The sequence below is a fragment of the Nothobranchius furzeri genome, chromosome 15 (genome assembly GCF_043380555.1).
Source record: "Nothobranchius furzeri strain GRZ-AD chromosome 15, NfurGRZ-RIMD1, whole genome shotgun sequence".
NCBI classification, from domain to species: domain Eukaryota; kingdom Metazoa; phylum Chordata; class Actinopteri; order Cyprinodontiformes; family Nothobranchiidae; genus Nothobranchius; species Nothobranchius furzeri.
This window is the reverse complement of record NC_091755.1, coordinates 58,161,855-58,184,760: the sequence shown is the minus strand read 5'-3', so window position 1 is coordinate 58,184,760 and position 22,906 is coordinate 58,161,855. Positions and strand designations below refer to the sequence as shown.

Here is a 22,906-nt window from a genome sequence, read left to right as displayed (position 1 = left end):
TCAGAGGAGCTACAAATGTTCAAAATGTTTCTGAAAGCCAATAAAATGTTGGCTTGATGCTGGACAGCCCAGTTGTCAAAGACAAACATTCTCAGGTCGTTTTATCAAACACTAAATCATGATTTTTAAAGACCAAGTTAACTATTTTTTTCATTAGTATAAATTAATGCCTTGTGGCTTGATCTCTGAGGGAAAAAAAGCTCTGGTGCTCCTTTTTCAGGAGCTAAAAGTGAGCCAGAGCAGAGGTAAGCTGAAGACGGCTGGATTATGGGGTCACTTAAACCAGGGGTCGGCAACCTGTTCCCATCAAAGAGCCATTATTACCCGTTTCCCAAAGTAAAGAAAACACTGGGAGCCACAGCAGCCGTGGCGTTGTGGGCGGGGCCTACCCTCAGACAGCAGAGAGCTGCTCACAACCAGGTGACAGCAGCTGGTACCGGTCGCTCGTGTACGTCAGTTATCTTTCATAAGACGATAATCAATAAAATGATTTATATAAAGTGGATCCAGAAGGTCTCTGCCTACAATATTTAGATATTTTTCACCCTGTTGGTGGTTTTACTGAGCAGGTGCCACTTTTGTCATACGTTTCTTTTATAAGCATGTTTAGACTGTTCAGAATACAAATCCAGGCTCTGTCACGTTTGATTGTAGTAATTAAACTTTGTAGGTGGGGAAGGTCAGAAAAGGATCTGATCATTTTGTTTTTCCCTCATTTACAGCGACGGAGATAACGGCGCAGTGCGCCTGGCTCTGGTGTTAATCAAGTTTAATTTGATCTATTTTCATAAGAAAACAAAACAGTTAAAAGCAGGGCTAGTGTTGACCAGATAGTTCCCGTATTTGACCGTTTATTTTGACGGAGAAAGAATAGAAAGAATTATCCCGACGCATGCAGACGAACTGACACTTTATTCTACGCACATCGCAGATGTAGCTAAATCACTCAAGAAAAGATTCCCATCTGAACATCTGAGCTGTACACTGCTCAGTGCAGTAATTCTTTCTATTCTTTCTCCGTCAAAATAAACAGTCAAATACGGGAACTAGCTGGTCAACACAACACAAGCCCTGCTTTTGACTGTTTTGTTTACTTGTGAAAATTGTTGGAAAGAGATAAAATTTAACTTGATTACCACCAGAGCCTGCGCTGTTATCTCCATGAAGGTAAATGAGGGAAAAACAAATTGATCAGATCCTGCACGTCTTTTAACACATTGGTCAGGATTGACACACTTTGTTTTCATTTAGTTGGTTAAAAAAAAGTCGGGCTCGGGTCGGGCCAGAGAATAATCCTGAAAACCTTTTCGGGCCGGGTCGGGCTGGGGCTCCACCCCCTTGGGCCGGGCCGGACACGGGCTCAGATTTTAGGCCAGTGCAGGGCTCTACTCCACAGCATCCAGAATGCTAATGAATTACACATGCGGGAAGCCTCTGCGGGCTGATTCAATCGGCCGGTCGGAAGTTCCCCCAATGATAGGCGTGCTTTTGAGCAAGCCAGTCCGTCAGCAGTGGGCGTGTTGGCCCTGTTCGGCTTCAGGCAGACCTCCTCAAGAAGAGGGCCGAAAAGACGTCCGGTTGCGTGCGGGAAAATTCAAGGCTACGTAAATGAGAAAACTCCCAACACAGTCCAGGCGGAGTGGAGCTGATGCCAGTGTGCAAGTCGATCAAGTTCCTTTTTATTGTAATAAGCTGGGAGTCTTTATCCTAGTTTACAAGCACACTAGAAAACCAGCCCCACAAATAAAGTTCATTCTACTCTGGTACAGTGGGTGGCGACATGCCCCTTTCATGTAGGCATATTTCCTGTTAGCTTATAGGAACACAAGCAGTAAACAGAGGCTGGTGGTAGTGAAGCAGACAGAACTGAAACAGGATATGCATAAAGGCTGAAGGAATGGGCAACAAGAACGCTGCAGCACAGCTTATTTTGGTACGTACCGTCATGTTTTATGGTGCTACGAGTGTTGCTTTGTGACGATCTTGTCAGAAGAATGCTTCCGCGGTCTCGTCGTTTCCGGAGCGCGAGCGTCCTACCGGTTTAGTTCGGCGGACCCGTTTACAAGCAGAATGTAATCGAATTGCTTCCGCATTATCTGGGTGCTTCAGCTCGATAAGGACCTCTTCACCTTCAGCCAGACGCTTACATGCAGTTAATAAAGCCGACGTGAGTCTTTATGTATGTAAAAAGTAGTGACACAGACAATAACCTAAGAGTAAGAGAAGAACTTGAGCCCTGTGAGTCATGAGTGACTTTTTGAGCATAAAAGTTAGAATTTTGTCTCCACTTGTTTTTATAGCCGTCCTAGCGCTCTGTCCGTGTTTTTTCAATCGGCAAATGCAGTTTGTCTAGCATTAGCACCCAGCAGCACTCGCGGTGACTACACAACTGTCGAATACACAATTTAAAGCAAGACGCTGCTTCTACTCACTGGACTGGGAACTTTGGCTGCTCCAAGATGCTGAACCTGGTATCCAAGAGCCGTCACTGTGATGGCTGCTACACCCGTCTGCTGATGGACAAGAACCGCCTGTCGTCCTGTCAACGATTAAAACAAGCATCCAAACAGCTGGGATGATTTTCTGTGCACGTACCTGAACTATACACCATGTATAAAAATGTATGTAATATTTTGTCTGAGCTCTTTACTTGTGTTAAACTGAACATCCACTAATAAAAAAAAAGTTTTTACCATGAAGTTTCATTTGTTTGTTGTCATCTTCGAATGTCTGAAGTTTCATTGGCATAGTGGGCTCGACACTGGCCAGAGACACCTTCGACGACTCCCACAACAGGCTCAGAGAGCTGAAGTTGTCAAACTTTCTTCCTTGTTGATCAAAGGCAGCCAAGTCCAAGACGGGGTTGCGATAGTTTGAAACGGGAACCTTAGAAAAGCACAAGTTCAAATAGGGCTGCTCAATTAATCGAATTTTAATCACGATTACGATCTGAGTTTTGAACGATTATAAAAAACATAACAAGCCGATTATTTGCTCCTCCCGCTTGCGCTGCCCTAAGTTGCAAATGAAGCGCTCCTCCACAGTGTTGCCAACTTAGCGACTTTGACGCTATTTCTAGCAGCTTTTCAGACCCCCTTCTTGACTTTTTAATCCTAAAAGTACCTAGCGAACATCTCAGAAACATCTCTGGTAACCCTTAGCTACTTTCTGGATAACTGTCGTCGACATTTCCTGCAGGTTAGCTAAACACTCCGCCTGTGCTCCGGACCGTTCTTCACAACATTAGGAAAGGGAATGATGCAGTGATGTGTCGGTCGCTAAAGACAGCTCTCGGAGCCGGCTCCTTGTTGGATTAACCAGAGTGAGTGACACACACACCGCACCTGCGGTCTCCTGAGCAGCTAAAAACAGCTAAATGTGCGCGTGCGGCGTGCTAAACACACGTGCAGCTTGCCCGATTGCTGTGAGACCGGGGTGGGGGGGGTGGGGGGTGCAGCTGTGGTCGGGACAATTATTACATTAACTGATGGGCCTGTAAATAAATAGTTTATAAATAAGGTAGAAATAAGTTCCTCACGCTGATAACTAATCTCTCTGAGGACACAGTGCTACAGCACCTTGACACGACTCAATAAATGTTATGTAACATTTTGTGAACATCAATTTATTTGCATTTATTTGTTATAAATGCCACTGTATAATTCTTGCTGTCAGTATTTGCAAGATATTGGTATTTGGGTCTGTACTGGTTAGACTCAAGGTCTATAGCCCTTGGGTCATAGACTATGAGCTATAAGTATATTGGTATTTTTATCCTGGGAATCAGGAGTTCTTTTAGTGATCATCTTGTTTCTTATTTTTGTCCTGATTGTGCCCTGAGCAGTTTTATGACTGAATAAAAACAAATAAAATCAACATAAATTGAAAAATCGTCCTAAATAATCGTGATCTCAATTTCAGTCACCATAATCGTGATTATTATTTTTGCCATAATCGAGCAGCCCTAAGTTCAAACACATTTAATAATATGATGGTGTTTTGGTCGGTTAGCTGTGGCTAACCGTAGGACTGAAGATACACATTTAAAATATTACTTTAATTTAAATGCTACTCAAACTGAGACGTTCTATGTTTCAATCACCACCTTAAAGCACTGCTGTGAAAAATCTATAATGTGTTTTTCATTAAAAATAACTGCATTGTGTTGATTAGAATATCTGTAAAGTAAAATTATATTTAAACAAAAAAACTTTGTGGACAACTTCTGTGTTTTAACTTTGGTTACTTGAACCTAAAATGTAACTGATATTAACTTGTGCCGCTCTTAGTGCCTCCAACGCCAACACCGACTCAGATGAAACAGCTCTGGTGAAAATTCGGTACAGAACAAATGTTCTTCACACACCACTTGCTTGTTCTGCTGCAGCAGCGGGCAGGTCAGGTCCAGCTGTGGGCTCGTATAAACCGGGACCAGAGTGAGGCGTGATGGTGGCGCACAGACAAACTTGACCACCGCCGGCTCCACGGCAGGAAATGGATTGGTCACACTGGCCTTGTTCCCCACGGTGACCTCAAGCACCTGAAGAACAACAGGATGTCACAAAAACACGTGGCATAACTTCTAGTAGCCAGACTGTAGGTGCAGCTGTGCAGACCTGCTCCCCCAGGGCCCTGCAGGTGGCTCTGAGCCAGTGGTGATTGTAGCTGTGAGATGAGGGACCGGTCAGAACGAGGTTCAGGCTGGACTCGTCTTCAGCCCTCCAAGCACAGAAGAACTTTGATGGTTCTAAAACCCAAGGCCGTGGTCCACCCTCAAACAACATGTCTTTAGAGGATCCCAGAGTGACCACGGCTACAGACACAGGATCAACAGCCTGCAAATAAAAATCCATGAAAACACTCAGACATTCACACAGTTTCTGAAAGAAAACATCATCCTACCAACCAAGATTTTTTTTTCTTCAAATAAGCAAAAATGAAATTCTATATTCTACCAGAACAGTTTAATTTTCAACAGTATCTTTAACATAAAAGTACGTGTAGAAACAGAATAATAAATGACAGAAATGTGCAGAGGAAGCTCAGGAGACGGCTCTTCATCAGTTCACTCCTGCTGACTGGAAGAGGACGACTCCGATGATAATTTTGGCAAACACTTCCTTGGGGCTGTTAAGTCTAAAAATAGAAACCAATCAGAGCTACGCTATAAATATGTAACAATGCACCTGCTGCATTTTATTCTAAATATTTGTGACACACACATTAGCCTTCATTACACAATCCCAACTGTGAGAGGAACTTCAAATATTCTTTCTGAAAGCCAATTAGGACTGAAGTCTGAGTAAATGTCCAAAACATCACGGTCACAAGTTAATAATGAGCAAATTCCTGAAAGGGTGAGACCTCAAGACTCACTCTGAGAGGAAGGTGGGCAGCTATGGTGATCCTGGCGCTGAGGTGCACGTTACCGTGAGTGTAGCTGACAGTGAGCACGGTGTACCCCGGAGCCAGGGCCTTGGCTCTGACTCCACTGCAGTGAGTCTGGCCTGGCGCCAGTCTCCCTGGAGGAGCAGGAAACAGCGTTGGACAGAACCAAAGAAGGAGAATTAATGTAAACGGACAGTGGACAAAGACAGACACCGGTTCAGGCAGTAGCTGACCTAAACGCCGGTACACTCTTCTTATTAATAAGAAATATGAACAAATGTAATCTTTCACAGATGAGAAAGAGAGGTTGTAATGATTATCTGAAATCCATCAAGTAGTTTTCTAAATAAAAATCACGCTCCACTTTTTCCACTGAAATGATTCAGATGGCTGAAATACGCAAAACTAACGTTATCCATATTTGGTTCTGATAACGTCTACATGGCTTCTTGTAACTTTGTATTCTACTTTGAAACTAAAAAAAAAAGTATTTTTACTAAAACAAATGTGGTTTCCTCCCACACTCTGGAAGCAGCCAGGCAGGTCTCAACCTCGGGTCTACCTGACAAACATCTAAACAACTTCATCATATAAAACCTGAGATAACAAACACGTTCATCACCTGACAGAACAGCTGTTCTTCATTAATAATTACTGTAACAGTCAGTGATTAATATGTCTCAGAGAGCGACTACTTGATTAATTCTGGCTGATGCTGTAAGAAGCTTCTGGTTCCTTTTAACAACCGACAGACAAACGCCAGGATTCATCAGCCTCAGACGGTGGAAGTGAGCTTCAGGGAAAAGAAGACATCACACACGGAGGAGACCCCACAGAATCTGGATCTGAACTCCACTGGGAGGTTTTTAGATGTGCTGGAAAAAAACCTCCCAGAAGCCAACTCTCCCATTAGCAATGCACCAAGTGAATGTTTGGACTCCAGAGAAAACATGTGCTATAACAACGTTATCTGCCAGACAGTGAACACAGCACCTCTGTGACACACCTGGGTGTCATTCACACACAGCTTCATGTACTTCAAACGCATCTTTGGTAAAACATGAATGGATCCTGCTGCCTCCACGGGACTCACCATCCAGTAACTCAAAGACGCCCTGGTTCTCCTGCTCAACCAGCAGATCAAAGTGGGAGCAGTCGCTCAACATGACCCGTTCTCTCTCCAGCTCTTCCAGTAGGCCAAAGATCCTGAGGGGCAGATCCAGAACCAGGCCCAACCGGGCCTCTACTGGGCAAGGAGCAAAGTCCATTGCAACAGGCTCGACAACATACACCTGCAAGAAAACAAGACCGAACAGATTTAGATGCAACCCTAACTCGAACCTCACCAGAACATAATCTCAGGTTACATTTTGTCAAGTGCCTACTAACATGTGTGAGTGAGGTAGAAACCCAATCAAACCTCTCCTTTCAGCCTTAAACAGTAAATATTTAACATCACGGTGGAAACTCGCTACAGAACAATGAAACTGAATCTAGAATGATGGAACCCATCAGCCCAAACCTCTCTGTAAATTAGATGAAACATTCAGAACCTCTAATAGCTCTAATGTGGTGACAGCTGCGCACACTAAAGGTCTCCGAGATCGGCTCACCTTCATCTGGCCAAAGTGTAGAGGGTTGCGTAGATCATGGGCATAAATCCCAGTGACACCAATGTCGCTGACCGTAGTCATTACTCCTTTCACCGTCACCGTGGCGACAGCCGTGTTGGATGAAGACCAGCTGAAGTTCCCACTCCCACCGGTTGCCTAGAAAGAACATCGATATCGATCCTTAAAATAGATCCAATCCCAACAGTTTGGTCCCAAACTGAATGAAAACACAGATCATCATACTGACCCAATTAAGACCCTCTATCCAAATAAATGGACAATTTACCTTGATTGTGTACTGATAGGCTCCAACTTTTGGCTGCCATGGAAACGTGAGGATAGCAGGCGTTAGAATGATGGGATTATAAATCTCCACATCCTGTTCGTTGTGGACTGGGTTGGCTAATGGGTGGGTCCTTCCATTCTGGAACAGAGCAGAGGACACAGGAAGTGATGACGCTCTGTACTAAAGCTGATAAACTAATGATGACATCACATGAAATCCCAACTGTGAACAGTGAAATGGGCCAATAAACTCACGTCGTCTACCACAGCTCCCAGGGTAGCATCGATGAGCGTTAGGCCATCTTTGACAGCTCTGACATGGTGATATGATCCATTCAGCGAGGACTCCAGGATTTCAAAATACTCCACAGGGAAAACCGTGCTGATGTGGACATTCTAAACAATAAAAATTCCCCATTACACGTCTAACGATGCGTCACTGAATCAACCACTGCTGACTGTAGCAAGACAATTTATAAATTCATAAAAAAACAAAAGTGTTGTCAAGATGGTTCTGAGGAATAAACTGCTACTTAAAATATGAGTCCAGATATTTTTGGGGTGTACTTACGTCAGAGAGATAAATCTTGTTGCCAGATTTATCAAACACTTCAATAAATATATCATACACTCTGCCAGTTTCAAGAACCCAGCTGTCTCCCGGATGGATTTTAAACCCTAAACAGAAAAAACGAGGTCAGCCAGATTTTTAAACATTAAAGTATTTATTACTGAGCTGAGAGAGAAAGACAGACCGAGGTAGGCGGGCTCTACAACAAAGAGCGTGCTGTTGGGCAGACGAGACACTCCCTGCATTCGAAGGCCTTTATGTATGTGGCTCAGGAAAACTGACTCGGACAAACTGGAAACAACAATGGAAACCAGAAGGAACAACTGTTCTGGTAAACATAATCTATGTGAACAAGGGCACCAAGCATGGATGCCAGAAGGATACTCTTATGCTCCAGCACCACATTGATGTGTCCCAGCTGAATTCCCATCACTCTGGAGGATCTGTGATCCAAACTGGCCACAGCAGCGTCTGGGTTTCCGTTAGGGCCAATCACACTGTTCTGGAGGTGGAGCTCATACTGATCACAAGGCATGGACAGCTCTAGATAAAAGAGAATGTTCTGCATTAGAACCATCGTTTCTGTAGTGAACTAAAACAGTGTGGCTGCTTCAGTTCAGCCGTACATAAACAACATTTCACTGGATTTTCTGGTTGAGCAAAACCTCCTGCAGGCAGATACAGATCAAATAAAGGACTCCATTGAAAGCTAAAGGCCTGACCTGTGATCGAGCCTTGTCTTATCTTGAGAACTCGATATCTGATGGAGGTTCCTGCCAGCAAGTAGACATCATGAGCTGGGCTCAGCAGGATGTTCTCTAAAATCAGCAGTCTCACTTCTGCAGCACCCACATCCTGTGGCACCAGAACACCATGGCAACAGAACAACAAAGCTTTAGTTTCCCGCCTTAACAAACCAAAGGTAACTGGTTACAGCATTCAACAATTAAATCAAGGCTTATCTGGCAACTACAGTGGGGCAAAAAAGTATTTAGTCAGCCACCGATTGTGCAAGTTCTCCCACTTAAAATGATGACAGAGGTCAGTAATTTTTAGGGCTGGGGGCAAACGATTATTTTTAAAACGATTATTCTGACGATTATTTTATCGAATAGTCGACTATTCTAATGACTATTTAGAAAATTAATCTAATGATTATTTTTCTATTGCACAATTAACAAAAACCAGAAAATCTCAAATAAATTCCTCAAAAAAATTGATAAATTCTTACTGTAAGAGAATAAACACTACAGGCCTTCCATTTTGTATAACACTGCGTTTATTGTGTTGGTTGGTTATGTTCTGGTGACGTGTAGAACTTGGGAGTGCAGGCTGCTGCCTGAGAGGAGGTAGAAGATGGAGTGTCTCCATGCTGCTTTGTTTTGGTCACTTATGTGCGTGAGGCGAGTGGTCTTACGGGTTAAACCAAACTCAGGTGATATTTTACACTAAACCGAAAACCCACAACACTCTAAATGTAATAAAAGGGAGATCTACACCACAAAAAAGACGAACTCTAAACCAAAACGTAACAGCTTATCCCAACGCAAGAAGCTGTTAGCGAAGATGCTAACAGTAGCTTTACCAACATTAAGTTCAAGTTACCAAGTTTAAATAAACCAAAAACACCCAGCAGCAAACAGACCAGCACGGAGGAGAGACTGCTACCACCAAAACAGCTCTCCTCGTGTCTGAAAGAAGCTCCTTAATGAAGGGAGAAGCGCTCCCGGTGATTTTCTACATCTGCGATAGACACGAAGCAGCGCATCTGACCCCGGAAGTTGTTGTCCGTTGCCGGGAGACGAAGGGGCAAAACAGGAAAATAATCTAGTAGTGGACGGACGTTGTTCCGGGTCTTCGGTATTTGGCGGAGATGTTAGTGAAGGCGGAGAAGAGGGCGAACTAGAGGAAAAACAGGCAGATTTCTCTTCTATTTACAAACTCCTGGGGATGCAACAAGTGGGCGCGGTGCGTCGACTTCCGGATCTGACGTCGACAAATTTTTAGAATCGAGCCGTCGACTTCGTCGAGGCTTCGCTACAGCCCTAGTAATTTTCATCATAGGTACACTTCAACTGCGAGAGACAGAATGTGAAAAAAATCCATGAATTCACATGGCAGGATTTTTAAAGAATTTATTTGTAAATCAGGGTGGAAAATAAGTATTTGGTCAACAACAAAAATTCAACTCAATACTTTGTAACATAACCTTTGTTGGCAATAACAGAGGTCAAACAATTACTATAGGTCTTTACCAGGTTTGCACACACAGTAGCTGGTATTTTGGCCCATTCCTCCATGCAGATCTTCTCGAGACCAGTGATGTTTTGGGGCTGTCGCCGAGCAACACGGACTTTCAACTCCCTCCACAGATTTTCTATGGGGTTGAGGTCTGGAGACTGGCTAGGCCACTCCAGGACTTTCAAATGCTTCTTACGGAGCCACTCCTTTGTTGCCCGGGCGGTGTGTTTGGGATCATTGTCGTGTTGGAAGACCCAGCCACGTTTCATCTTCAAAGCTCTCACTGATGGAAGGAGGTTTTGGCTCAGAATCTCACGATACATGGCCCCATTCATTCTGTCCTTAACACGGATCAGTCGTCCTGTCCCCTTAGCAGAAAAACAGCCCCAAAGCATGATGTTCCCACCCCCATGCTTCACAGTAGGTATGGTGTTCTTGGGATGCAACTCAGTATTCTTCTTCCTCCAAACACGACGAGTTGAGTTTATACCAAAAAGTTCTACTTTGGTTTCATCTGACCACATGACATTCTCCCAATCCTCTGCTGTATCATCCATGTGCTCTCTGGCAAACTTCAGACGGGCCTGGACATGCACTGGCTTCAGCAGCGGAACACGTCTGGCACTGCAGGATTTGATTCCCTGCCGTTGTAGTGTGTTACTGATGGTGACCTTTGTTACTGTGGTCACAGCTCTGTGAGCCCCAGGTCGAGGGAGATTATCAGTGGTCTTGTATGTCTTCCATTTTCTGATAATTGCTCCCACAGTTGATTTTTTCACACCAAGCTGCTTGCCTATTGTAGATTCACTCTTCCCAGTCTGGTGCAGGTCTACAATTCTTTTCCTGGTGTCCTTCGAAAGCTCTTTGGTCTTGGCCATAGTGGAGTTTGGAGTCTGACTGTTTGAGGCTGTGGACAGGTGTCTTTTATACAGATAATGAGTTCAAACAGGTGCCATTAATACAGGTAACGAGTGGAGGACAGAAAAGCTTCTTAAAGAAGACGTTACAGGTCTGTGAGAGCCAGAGATTTTCCTTGTTTGAAGTGACCAAATACTTATTTTCCACCCTGATTTACAAATAAATTCTTTAAAAATCTTGCCATGTGAATTCATGGATTTTTTTTCACATTCTGTCTCTCACAGTTGAAGTGTACCTATGATGAAAATTACTGACCTCTGTCATCATTTTAAGTGGGAGTACTTGCACAATCGGTGGCTGACTAAATACTTTTTTGCCCCACTGTATGCATATATGCTCCCCCTAACATGACCCATTTTTAGTATCCAAGCATTACCTTGTACAGTGACTCTTGTATTTTGGCCTTCAGCTTAGCATGCCCTGTTTTTAGCCCCGACACCAGAATAATGTCTCCCTGTTTGCCAACACGCTCCATTTCTGATATGTATGTAGGAGGAGTGTACGTAGACTCGGAGAACTTCAGAACCCTGGAGGAGAGAAAGACCAGAGTCTCGTTATCTACACTAAGTTAAACAGAAGAACACATGTAGCTTCGGTTAAATCAACACAATCTGTTTGTAATGACTGAGAACCTGAGTAGAGTATTAACACATGAATATTTACCGTAGTGCGTTATAAGAGTCGGTGAATCCGTTCACATCTACATCTTTCACCAAGGTCCAGTCAAACACCAGACCTGCCAGGGTGCTGAATGTGTTTCCTGTAATTCAAAAACAACGGATTTGTGCTCCAGACTCATTAAGCCACACTTCCAGAAGCTACAGATGGGTAAGGAGCAGATAATTATTACATCTCACTTTATATTCCAGGAATGATGTTTTCGTAGCTCGGTCAGAAGCTCCTGGCAGCCAAATGTGTTAACATTGCGTTGTAATCATTTTTAACAATCTTGCTCAATTTATTCTTACGCCAAAGCCAACAAAACAAACCGCCTCACCCTGGAGCCATCATGAAAGAGTCGGGCTGTCGCTTTGCCTCATTAAACCAAACGTGGCTGTCCTAAATCGAACTAGTCGCACAGAACAAACAGCCACCTCAGACTGGAAGCCTGGAGCCATAATCTTTCAAAGAAACTAGTAAACAAAACAACACTGGCTCCTTAATGTAGAAGAACTGAGTTATGACATCATTTTTGTCCACTGCAGTAGGACTTAAGGGGGTATTTGCTTATTTATAATGCTGTCAGTTAGAGAGTTGATGAGCTGAGAGAACGCTCACCTTCAGAATCCAGTGCATGAATTTGAAGTGCCAGAGGAGAGTCCTCCAGATGAAGCTCTCTGGTGGTGGAGACTATCTGGATCTCACTGATGACGTCGACTATGGCGTCACAGCGCAGAACCTGCCCAGTAACTGCAAGATGGACGAGAGGAAAAACGGCTTTAAGTGTAAAGTAAAAGCTTTATCAAACAGAGAGCTTTGGAGCTCCCTTTCCTTTCCGGCTGCAGGTTTTACACTTATCAGTAAATTCAAATGCTGTGGCTTTTCTGGTGTGTTGACAGAGCTGCTGTCAAGAGTGATGGTTATGGAAGCAGATGCTAAACAGCTGGGCTGATTTAGACTGTGTTTAAAGATGGCGGCTGTGGTCTGAGCACATTATTTAGATTTGTTTCACTAGAGTTTTTTGCACACATGCAGACCACTAATGGGTCTGGATTTCCTGATTTCAATGCAGATGAGTCCTTGTTTGTCACACAGGCAGCAGATGGCAACTCAACAACTTAAAATGGAAAAGAGAGAAAGAAAAAAGGAATGTGCAATGGGAATGGGGCCTTTTGACAGACCAGCGAGCCCTACACAGACTGTTTAGGTCACAGGTGTCAAACTCCGGTCCTCGAGGGCCGCTATCCCACATGTTTTTGTGTTTTCCCTGTTTCAACACACCTGGTTTCAATCAGCAGGTGATTAACAGGCTTCTGGAGAGCTTGATGAGCTGCTGCACGGGTGAATCAACTGTGTTGGAACAGGGAAACAACAAAAATCTCCAGGATACCGGCCTTGACCTAGATCCTTCACTGTTAGAATTTCACCATTGGACATTTTATTGTTCATCCATATTTTATTGTCTTAAGTCTTTAATAACTTCATTGGATCTACATCTGTATGTGTGCATGGGTGAATGACTGGCGTGTTGTAAAGCACCGTGGTGGTGGGGTTATATGGGTCTTTAGTTTTTACTGAAATGGGTTCAATCACACAGCCATGAGACACACTTCTAAGGTTGGGATAACTAAAACAAACATTACAATACAACCATTAAGAATATTGCATGCACTCTAAAAAACATCAGGTGCTGTCAAATCAAGCTATTTTACCAATAAAGAACATTGTGACATTTATTAACTCATTCACTGCCACTGCATTTTTTACTGTTTGAGCATCGGAACGAGCCCCCGAGCTGAGAGAACAAACATCTCAGCCCTGAAGCTGATCTTCATCCGCATATGTCACACGTCACATGATCAGGAAGCAGACCATCCATGTGTCTGGAGATCGTTTTGGGCCGTTCCTGTAAAAAAGTGAGGCGCGAACCGGAAAAGCGTCTGCCGGTCACAATTCAACAACGGATTATGAAAGAACGGATAACTCTCGAAACACACGGATTCTTCCTGATGTAAGAGGTGAGTCTCCGCTTTGTTTTGGTTGTTTTGGCATCGACATCATGCTAGCGCGCAACGTTCTGTGACTCTTAAAAAAACAGTAAAAACGGTGAGAAACGCTGGCAGCGAAGGCCGTTAGTGATCAGGAAACGGCTGGCAGTGAATGAGTTAAACCTTTGTGCTCTAGGTCATCAAACATGAAGCCTTTAGAGCTGAATCATGAGGTTTCTTGAAGTGAACAAAAAGGATTAAAGCACATTTCCAGTGTGGTTGTTGGATAAATGCAGCTTGGAGTGTCTAATGTAGCATATTAAAAGCTCAGGGCCTAGTATGACCAGCTTTAGGTGTAAATGAGCCGTCTTGAAAAACCGAGAAAAACTTTTTTTTTCTTCTAGGAAAGTCTGTGATTCGACGTCAAAACTCCTGCTACATCTATGTTCCAACCCACTTCAGCATCAGCAACATTTAAACGCTGGCCGCAGCAACACCACCAAAGAGCCAGGTAAGCCGAGCCCCTGTTAACACCAGCCTGAGCTGTTGGCTTCAGCTGCTAGCAACAGTTTGGTTCACTTTCCCCTGATCAAACCCTTCGGCCGTCAGCTGAATAGACACTCAACAACCCCCCCCCCCCCCCCCCCCCCCCCCCAACACACACACACACTTACACTGCATTTAATACATAAAAAAACAATTTTCTGGGGGGGCCTGGCCATCTTTGGGAACTTTAATCCCCAGGGGCCCCTGCAATCATAATCTGGCCCGGATGGAGGTAATCAAAAGGACCTGCAGAGCAAATTATTTTTCCTCCAGCTTCGGTCTGTCTAGATTTCTAGGCTACGCAAGATCGGCAGAAGATAAACATTCATGCAAAATGTTCCACTTCCTGTAATCAGAGCAGAGATGAGTGAACTTGCAGTTGATCTAACGTCCGATAGAACATTCTCCAGATGGACATAGACCCATTACTTTAAGTTTGTGAAAAATAAGGATCCGAAGAACTTTGTAGTCAAATGCACTTTGTGTGCTTACACCTAAAGAACGGTTGTTGTCTCTGTTTTAACCACAATCCTAGACCAGTCAGGAACATCAACTTCTACGGGATGTGTAATAAGCTAATTGAGTGTCATGAGCTACATTTCGATAGCTAAATCCTTACATGCAATTATTTTGTTGAGAGTAACTTAAAGTAATGCAATAGTAGTGTAATGCCATTTTAATCACAGTAATATTGCAATGTAACAAATTACTTTGAATTGACAGTAACAAGTAATAAATCACGCATTACAGTTTTGAAGTAACTTGCCCAACACATGCAAGCTGCATGCCTGTTTAGATCTGGTGCATTGTTAACGTGGAGGTAAAAGTATTTACCAACATCCTCTGCTAGAATGATGCTGGTCAGCCTGGTGGGCTGGGTGGAGAGAGCCTGCAGGACAGCTCTGCTAGAGCAGCCTCTGGAGCTGTCTTCATCCACAGGCTGGATGCTGGCAACCTCCGGCCTAGTGGAGGACCTGGAAGATAAATGCCATCATCACAAAGACGGAGGACATTCAAGGCAGTGCTGTAGTTGTGTATTTAATATCAGCTCGTGGCTTTGGTGCATGTGTGGATTCTGGTGGAAAACAAAATGCTTTTCTAAGATGAACACCAGCATTTTTTATGATTTATTTTAACAGAGTTGAGTAAAAGCATTCTACATGCAGCTCTGAAAATTATGAGCGTAAAGTTGCAGAATATCTGGTTAACACCCAAGTTAAGGCACTTCTACAGTATTGAACTTTTTTTATTTGCATTATAAAAATGTAAAAAAAGCCACTTCATGTTCTTTGACCAATTCTTTCCTGTAAATAAATACAATAAATGATTGTTTCTAGTACGTTGGGAGAACTAAGTTTTTGAAAGATTATTACTCAGTTTACTCATAAATACAGCTTTAATAATGTGCTGTGGCCTCTTGATGCCTCCAACTGGAGTTAAAATAACCACATGTGTAAAATATGAACACTTTCATATTATTATAACCCAGTAACATACAGCCTGTGGCCACTTTGCCTTTTACAGCATGACTCTTCCTCCGGAAGCAGGAGCCTCTGCCTGAACACTCACCATCTGTAGCAGCCTTCCGTGGTTTCCAGCGTGAAGTTAATTCGTGTGCTTCTAGCAAGCGGCAGCAACACTTTGGGAATATTTAGCTTCGAGGAACCGTCCACCAGGACGGCGGCTAATACCATTAACACAAGTAAATTCACCATGGTTTTCTCTTCACACAGCGGAAATTTATCACCAGCAGCGAAACCGTGTCCGAAGAACGGAGCCGCGTGTCTTCAGTCCTTTACCTGCTTGTGTGACTAAAGAACGTTTCTGTTCGTTTACTCGGGAAGCTAAACATCAAAGACGCGCTGTCCAGTTTCTGTTTGATACATTAGGAGAGCCGCCGCCACATGATACCTGTAACAAACTCTCCTCGCGCACTTGTTCGGCACGTGCGCTCTCTATATTACCGAGGTAGGCTCCAAATGTAAGGAAAATGACCGGAAATTTTAATGTTTCACAACAAAGCTTTCGCTTGGCAAACAAAAGCATCAAACACGCGACTTTTGTACAATACCCGCCATTAGCAATTATTCGACTTCCAGTGAGCATGCTGGGAGATGACGTCACAGTCATGGTGGTGGTTAGGTGCCTGCTCTTAAAGGGACAGTGTTGAAATGATTTCAGATGAATTCCATTCAATTCTACTGAGCCATTGAACAACGGTTTCTGAAGAAAACTTTTTTTTATACCAGTGTCCCTTTAGGGGCTAAACAGAATTGAATTGGATTGAAATTAATTGCACTGAGTTGAGTTCAGTTCAGTTGAATTGAATTGAACTGAATTGAACTCCTCAACACATAACTGGATTTTCTATGTACTGAATTATTAAAAATGTACCTTTCAAAATAACAACAGCAATATTAATGGATTCTGTATGCAGCAACTTTAAAGAACCCAACTCAACCAAATTTCATACAATTATGCAAATAACAATAAATTGTTAAAGTGACAGTGTGTCTTTTTCCTGGTGATAGGGAGCAGTAGATGCCTAAATCGTTGCAAGCAAGCTGTATTTTTGTCTTGGAGTAAGACCTTACCAATGGATGGCCATTAGGGTCAAAAAGCCCTGGGGAGTGCAAACTTTAGCAAAATAACAAGCACATCAGACACCCTTTCATCACTGGACACAAGTGAAGAGGTGGATGTGTAAAAATATTAGCCTGGCAATGCTCCATTGACGGCTCTCAGTCGTGGGGCGGGTTCTACTGTTGTCTTTCAAATGATCTCCGCATGCTACTGGACAAAGAACAACGTGACAAACTCATTGCAACAGATGTTGGTAAACGAGGCAGTCTGCTGTTGAAGAAGGCAAAAATACATCCTTTTTTTTCTAAAAAAAAAAATAAGAACTTAAATACATCCACCTTCTTCTGAATCGAATTAAGCCCATATTCAAATAGTCCAAAATTGATGTAAAAGCCGTTTCAAATTAGCTGTTGCCTTCTTGTTCCACTCTGTTGTATCACCCCACCCACCAGATGAATAGAGGGCCCTGTTTGGCCCACAAAGTGGATAATGCGCTATGATTGGTCCAGAAAGCAGATAGAGAGCTGTGATTGGCCTACCACTGTGGACTAATCACAGCTCTCTATAGACATTTTCAGATTGACATTCTGGAATATGTGTGGACAATTCAGTCTGGTTTTTAACCAGAACTGTGTTTTCTGACACACCACTTTTGTACCGGAACTTGTCCTTTCGGCTGCCTTCACACAGCAGGGAAAAGTTCCAGATGTCTGAGGGGGAGGGGGTGGGAAGGCTGTACCCAGATATTGCGTAAACATGGTGCAGCGGGGCGTACATGTGTCATTTACCCAAACAAAGCCATTCAGTCAAACATGGCAGACGAAGAGATAGAATTCTTCTCACTGATCGGACTTATGTTAAGCATAATTCTGCGCACAGGAAGACGCATAAGAGACCTGGATGATGAAGCTCAATGGTTAAAGGAATCATGGAAGCGGTTTGAAGCGCTCCGTCGCGCGTCTAGACAGTACCGTAGGAGGCGAGCTGCCATGGTTCGTCGCATGCTGCAGCAGTGAGCTATCTAGGTGCGCACAGCGTCCCCCGGTCCCCTCCTCCTGCCCCTCCTCCCTGTCCGGAACTCGACCTCACCAGTCTGAATCGGCCACCTGTTACTAGGGGGCGTCGTCCGGTTTAATTACGGAAAACGTTATCCGGATGTTTGCATTCAGACACAAAGGTCTTACGGACAGAGTCCTGAACATTTCCGTTTTTCATGGCCTGTCTGAAGGGGACTTATGTGTTTGAAACCCTTACAGCGAGTTGTGACTGGCCAGCCAGAATAGGGGCTGCAGAGGTTCAAATGAAGCATTCCTAGACCAAACTTTGCAAAGCAAGAATTTGTTCTAGTTCACTAGGCTATAAAACAACAGTATTGAAGAATGAAGTTTTGTAACCGTTTGTTACAAATCAGTAAATGCATTTTGTCCTCATGGGCTTCCATAGATGGAAACATGGTATTTAAGTCACCCAGAGACTTAGACTCACCCCCATGTACTTTAGACCTGATTCTTATGGTTGTATGAAGCTGCCAATATTTTCAACAACTGGGTATCATTTCATTCATTTTCAACAACATTTTGATGAATATTTCCAGAAATTAATAGTAAAAACTACACATTGTCTCTTTAAGATAATCAAGATGCAAAACTTTTACACCATTCCATTTCTGTTTAAATAACAAACTAGCATAGCTGCAGAAGTGGAATGCAGCCCTCATTAATGCTCGTGACTTCTCTATTCTTACTAGTCTAAACTGTGCTGTGAAATACATTTACATAAAAATAAAATGTGCAAAGAGACATGATTAGTTCATAAAACGATCACACTACAGATTTTATTTGGATAATTAGTTGTGTCCTGTGAGGGACTGGTGACCGGCCCTGGGTGTCCCTCCCCTCTCGTCCAATGACTGTCAGATGTTATAAACTTGTGTCTGCTTTTCATTTCTACCCTAGCATCTCCTGAATTATAACCTAGCTGATCATCTTGAACAAAAACATGTACTGTACCACTCTCGACCCCTAGGTGTCACTAACGCCCACCCATAAATCTCATAAAACAACATGACAAAAACACATGTTACAAAAACATAACACCACTCAGAACAAAGAGCAAACCACTAAAACATCTCTAATCTGATTCCTCCTCAGTCTGCTGGTGTTTCAGATCATTTTCTGGCGTTACAACTTGTCTTGCGATAAAACATGAATTTTTAAAACGCTTCTAATTATGCGCTCTGAGTTGAATTGGCAGCGTTATTTCTGATCCATCCTCTCATCTGCTTTGAAGTCTTTACAGCAGCGCTCCTCCTGGTTTCTTCTTCTCCACACAGAGAGATTCACGACTTGATTAGCGGATACTCTGTGGTTTCAAAGTGTTTTACATAATGCTGCTCTGAGCCAAAGGTGACATGAGTCAAAGATTTTGAGCTGTAAAACCTCATCACTGACTGGTGCTGTGCTTCAGCCGACTAACAGCTTTATAGATGCAAGTGAACACGTTTTAAACTGTACATTCTCCCATTTGCTAAGCTGTTGTGGAGCTAAAATCTAATCTCTCAGTACAATGGTGCCGGCTTGGACTGAAACCTGAGAAGAAAATAGACCTCTTGATTATTATCACAACGTCACGCTGCATGAGCTCCATCCTGGCATTCATTTTCACCATTGCATCTTTTTCTCGAGACCCTTACGATGATGTAATGTCTGTCAACATGTAAAACAATACCTGAATGTCACACTGTGACTCTGAGCTTCCTTTTGAAATACAAGAGGAGAGGGGCAGGACTGAACTCTACCAAGAGAAATGTGGTTATAATAAGGTTTTAGAGTGTTTTTGGCCCTTGTACAGACTCTTTTTTTAATGCAGTTGCCTCAAACCAAATTGGACAGAATTGGGGCTCTGCCTGAAATAACTAACAAAAACGAGAAAGTTCTCAAAATACTGAGAAATGTTTTCTTAAGATGAATTTTATGCTTGCCTGCATTCTAGTGAGCACGTTTTACTTTTATTTTATTATTTTTAAATCAGTGGCTCAACACAACAAACCAAATCTTAAATCATACATGAAGCTGTGTGCTGCACATGAAATATTTTTCCTGCACTGCAAGCAGCTGCTTTGCAAGCCAGTTGAGTGTCTTCCCATCTGGCATGCATCAGCAGTCACATCCTTCCTTCAGGAAATTTTTTGGCCACTATACTTGTCTAGATTCAGACAAGTGCAGAAGGCCAGCGCATTTACTTCAGACCTTACACAGAGAAGACGTGTGCAGCCGGTGGCTGTGCTTTCACCAGTAATAGATCATTGAGGGGTCACTGCTTCAAACATTTTGGCACGCGCGCAGCTTTAAGGTTGCCAAGGTGTGAGGCACAATAAAAATTGCTGTAAGTAGGCATAATAAAAGGTGCTACTGTCTTGCGAAATCAGTCTTCGCCTAAGGGAGCAATTTTATGTGTTCCAGGAAATATGAAAGCGGGTGCAGAGCTGGGACTAGCTCAAATTATACCGTTGTTCTCTTTAATAAAATGTCCACAGGGTCACAGCTGCTCACATTTTTCTGTTGAGTGATGTGTTTATGAATAAAAGTGAAAGAAAAGAACATATATTTTCACTCCTGTCAATGTCCTCTTTAGTACTTAAAAATATTTTCCATTTAGTGTAAAGCAGTTAGAACAGAGGAGTTTCAATTAATCAAAATGAATCATTAAAACTTTCATAGTGACTAAATAATCAGTTCACATCCACTTTGCGTTTGAAGTTAAGTCACTCTTATTTAACTCTTTCATGTGTACAGTGGACATTCATTCAAAGTCTGTGTGCGTGCGCATGCGTGTGTGTGCGCGTGCGTGTGTGTGTGTGTGTGTGTGTGTGTGTGTGTGTGTGTGTGTGTGCGTGTGCGTGCGTGTGTGCGTGAGTGTGTGGCCCAGAGGACAGAGGACAGGAGAACGTGCAGCTAATTAATTAAATAATTTGGTTCTGTACCTTTCTCTTCAGCACAGCCGACAAAGGTTTATGATGGGTCAGTCCTCCTGCATGCTCAGATCATTCCCTTCCCTTGCTTGAAAAATTGTTCCAAAATGAAAGTTGAACCCACATCTTTTTTAATCTGTGAATTCAATGCCGTTCGGCGAGTCTCAAATAGAAATTTGGGCATCTTACTGTAAAAAAATATACCATTAATGTAAAAAAGAAACTCTAAATGAACAATGTTCACATCAAAAATCAAACCCAGGTCTTCTGCACGAGAGTCCGACATCTTACTAGGTGAGCCAAACCACCAGTGACGTTTATAGTATCTGTAATATTTATATCCTTGATGACAGCTGAAACAACGTTCAAAGAACGATTCGGAGCGTAAATGGCTATTTTGTTGCTAATTTGCAGGAAATATCTAGAAGAAAGTAGCTAAGGGTCCTCAGAAATGTAGCTAGGTTCATCACTAGGCGTTAGGAACTGCGACTAAGTCGCTGAGTTGGCACTACCTCTCTCTCTGCTGCTAAAGCTACTGATAGCAAATGCTACGGGCTATGCCTGAGCGTGAACTCGCATGAAGCAGCCTGCTCGACCCGAGCAGCTCTCTTTTTCTGTGATTTTACAGAAAAACAGGCAATCACAGTAAAAATGCCAGGGCTCATTCTACAGGACCAGGGCATTGCAGGAGAATGTATGAAGAAGAAATTAATTATTTCTATACATGTTTTGGCTGTCAAACTTCCATAATGCCCCTTTAAAGGGAGACTAAGCAGTTTTGGCTTGCCTTTAGCACCTCATAGTGTCTGTTTGTAGAATCAAAAGCAAAAATTTATCTTCTCGCTGTGCGTTAATCTTTTTAACACCTTAACCTAACAGCTTTAATGTCTCCCCAGCCTTCCTCAGTGTTTACAGGAGTGATTCATCACTAAATTAAACGAATCAGCTGTGCTCATGATCTAAAACGTGCTGGAACCAGACTGCAGCCCAACAGAGTGGCCCACCAGTCTGAAGTTGCAAGTGGAATATTCTGGCCACATGGGGCGATAGAGGCTGGGTGGCCTTTCATTAACCCTGTAAAGGATCATTTTAATACATACTGGCTCAAGAAAATGGCGTGAAAATATGAAAAAGTTGCTAATTTAATTTCCCAGGTGTATCACCCTGCAGAGCCTCGGTGTCTCTGCTGATCCACTCCAAGGACTTCCTCTCTTTACCTCATGTTATGGCCACACAGCAGTGCAACCACAGGAAACACCTTCTAGAATACCAGAAAAGCCTTCCTCATTTGCAGGGTTTGCACCATACACGGATGTTTGGCCACATGAGTTAGAGAACCCTGCTGAAAATCGTCATCTGGCTCATTTGTAAGAACGTGTTGCTGTGATTCTGCTTGATTTATTACACGTTACTCTCACATTGAGATCATGGATGGTTCCTGGCAGACTGAGGCCTTTGTAGAGTTACACTTGAATTGCAGTGGACCACTTCCCGATCCATGACTCAGCAAAGATTACAACAAGCACAACTCAATCCACCTGTTTAAACAGACGACCAGGACAATGCATCACACAATGGACAGATAACATTAACACTTGCTGCAGTACAGGGCCAGTGAAAACAATGATGTCACCATCGTTTCCATCAGATTTAATGAAAGAAATTAAAAGATGTGTTCTTCTCTGAAGACCTAAAGCTCAATGATTTCACTCCAATCTAAAAAGACAATAAAGTCAATGTGTTGAACTTTTAATTTGGAGTATAAAATGTCTGTTAGGTAGATTAGTGTAAAGTAGGGGAGCGGCCGTTAAGCTCTGGACGCTGTTAGTGGAAGAAGTTACTATTAAAACATGCCTGCATGAGAAATCACAACAGTGCAGAGCCCAATTAGCTCTCCCAAATCAGAGCGTGTCGTATGACATTATCCCACAGACTGAAAGCCATTACGGCACTGAGTGTTTCAAGACTCTTAAGAGTCTGAAGGGTCAACTACTGTCGGGGAAACGCACCATTTGCCTGCGCCATGAAGACGTTTCTTTGGCTTTAGAGAGTTTGAGGTGTTGTGAATCTAAAAGGGCGTACTGCTATTCCAAAGGTGATTTATTTTCATGTCAAAACTGTTGACAGTCTGGAATTCAGATTA

The 22,906-nt window shown here is 43.0% G+C and overlaps 1 protein-coding gene across 2 annotated transcripts in view; it reads right to left on the bottom strand.

Moving 5' to 3' along the window:
- nup210 (nucleoporin 210) overlaps positions 1 to 16,059 on the bottom strand; it is a 35,035-nt gene extending 18,976 nt beyond the window's left edge. For both annotated transcript variants that reach the window (XM_015968171.3, XM_015968172.3), the window contains exons 1-18: positions 15,780 to 16,059; positions 15,045 to 15,184; positions 12,295 to 12,426; positions 11,680 to 11,776; positions 11,393 to 11,543; positions 8,580 to 8,712; positions 8,242 to 8,400; positions 8,042 to 8,110; positions 7,858 to 7,964; positions 7,542 to 7,682; positions 7,288 to 7,425; positions 7,002 to 7,157; positions 6,482 to 6,680; positions 5,377 to 5,522; positions 4,617 to 4,835; positions 4,367 to 4,540; positions 2,694 to 2,886; positions 2,433 to 2,539 (exon numbers count right to left, since the gene is read on the bottom strand). In XM_015968171.3, the coding sequence (XP_015823657.3) occupies positions 2,433 to 2,539; positions 2,694 to 2,886; positions 4,367 to 4,540; positions 4,617 to 4,835; positions 5,377 to 5,522; positions 6,482 to 6,680; positions 7,002 to 7,157; positions 7,288 to 7,425; positions 7,542 to 7,682; positions 7,858 to 7,964; positions 8,042 to 8,110; positions 8,242 to 8,400; positions 8,580 to 8,712; positions 11,393 to 11,543; positions 11,680 to 11,776; positions 12,295 to 12,426; positions 15,045 to 15,184; positions 15,780 to 15,925 (2,607 nt within the window). In that variant the 5' untranslated portion in view covers positions 15,926 to 16,059. The remainder of the gene's footprint in view (positions 1 to 2,432; positions 2,540 to 2,693; positions 2,887 to 4,366; positions 4,541 to 4,616; positions 4,836 to 5,376; positions 5,523 to 6,481; positions 6,681 to 7,001; positions 7,158 to 7,287; positions 7,426 to 7,541; positions 7,683 to 7,857; positions 7,965 to 8,041; positions 8,111 to 8,241; positions 8,401 to 8,579; positions 8,713 to 11,392; positions 11,544 to 11,679; positions 11,777 to 12,294; positions 12,427 to 15,044; positions 15,185 to 15,779) is intronic.
- Between the last annotated feature and the right edge of the window lie 6,847 nt (positions 16,060 to 22,906).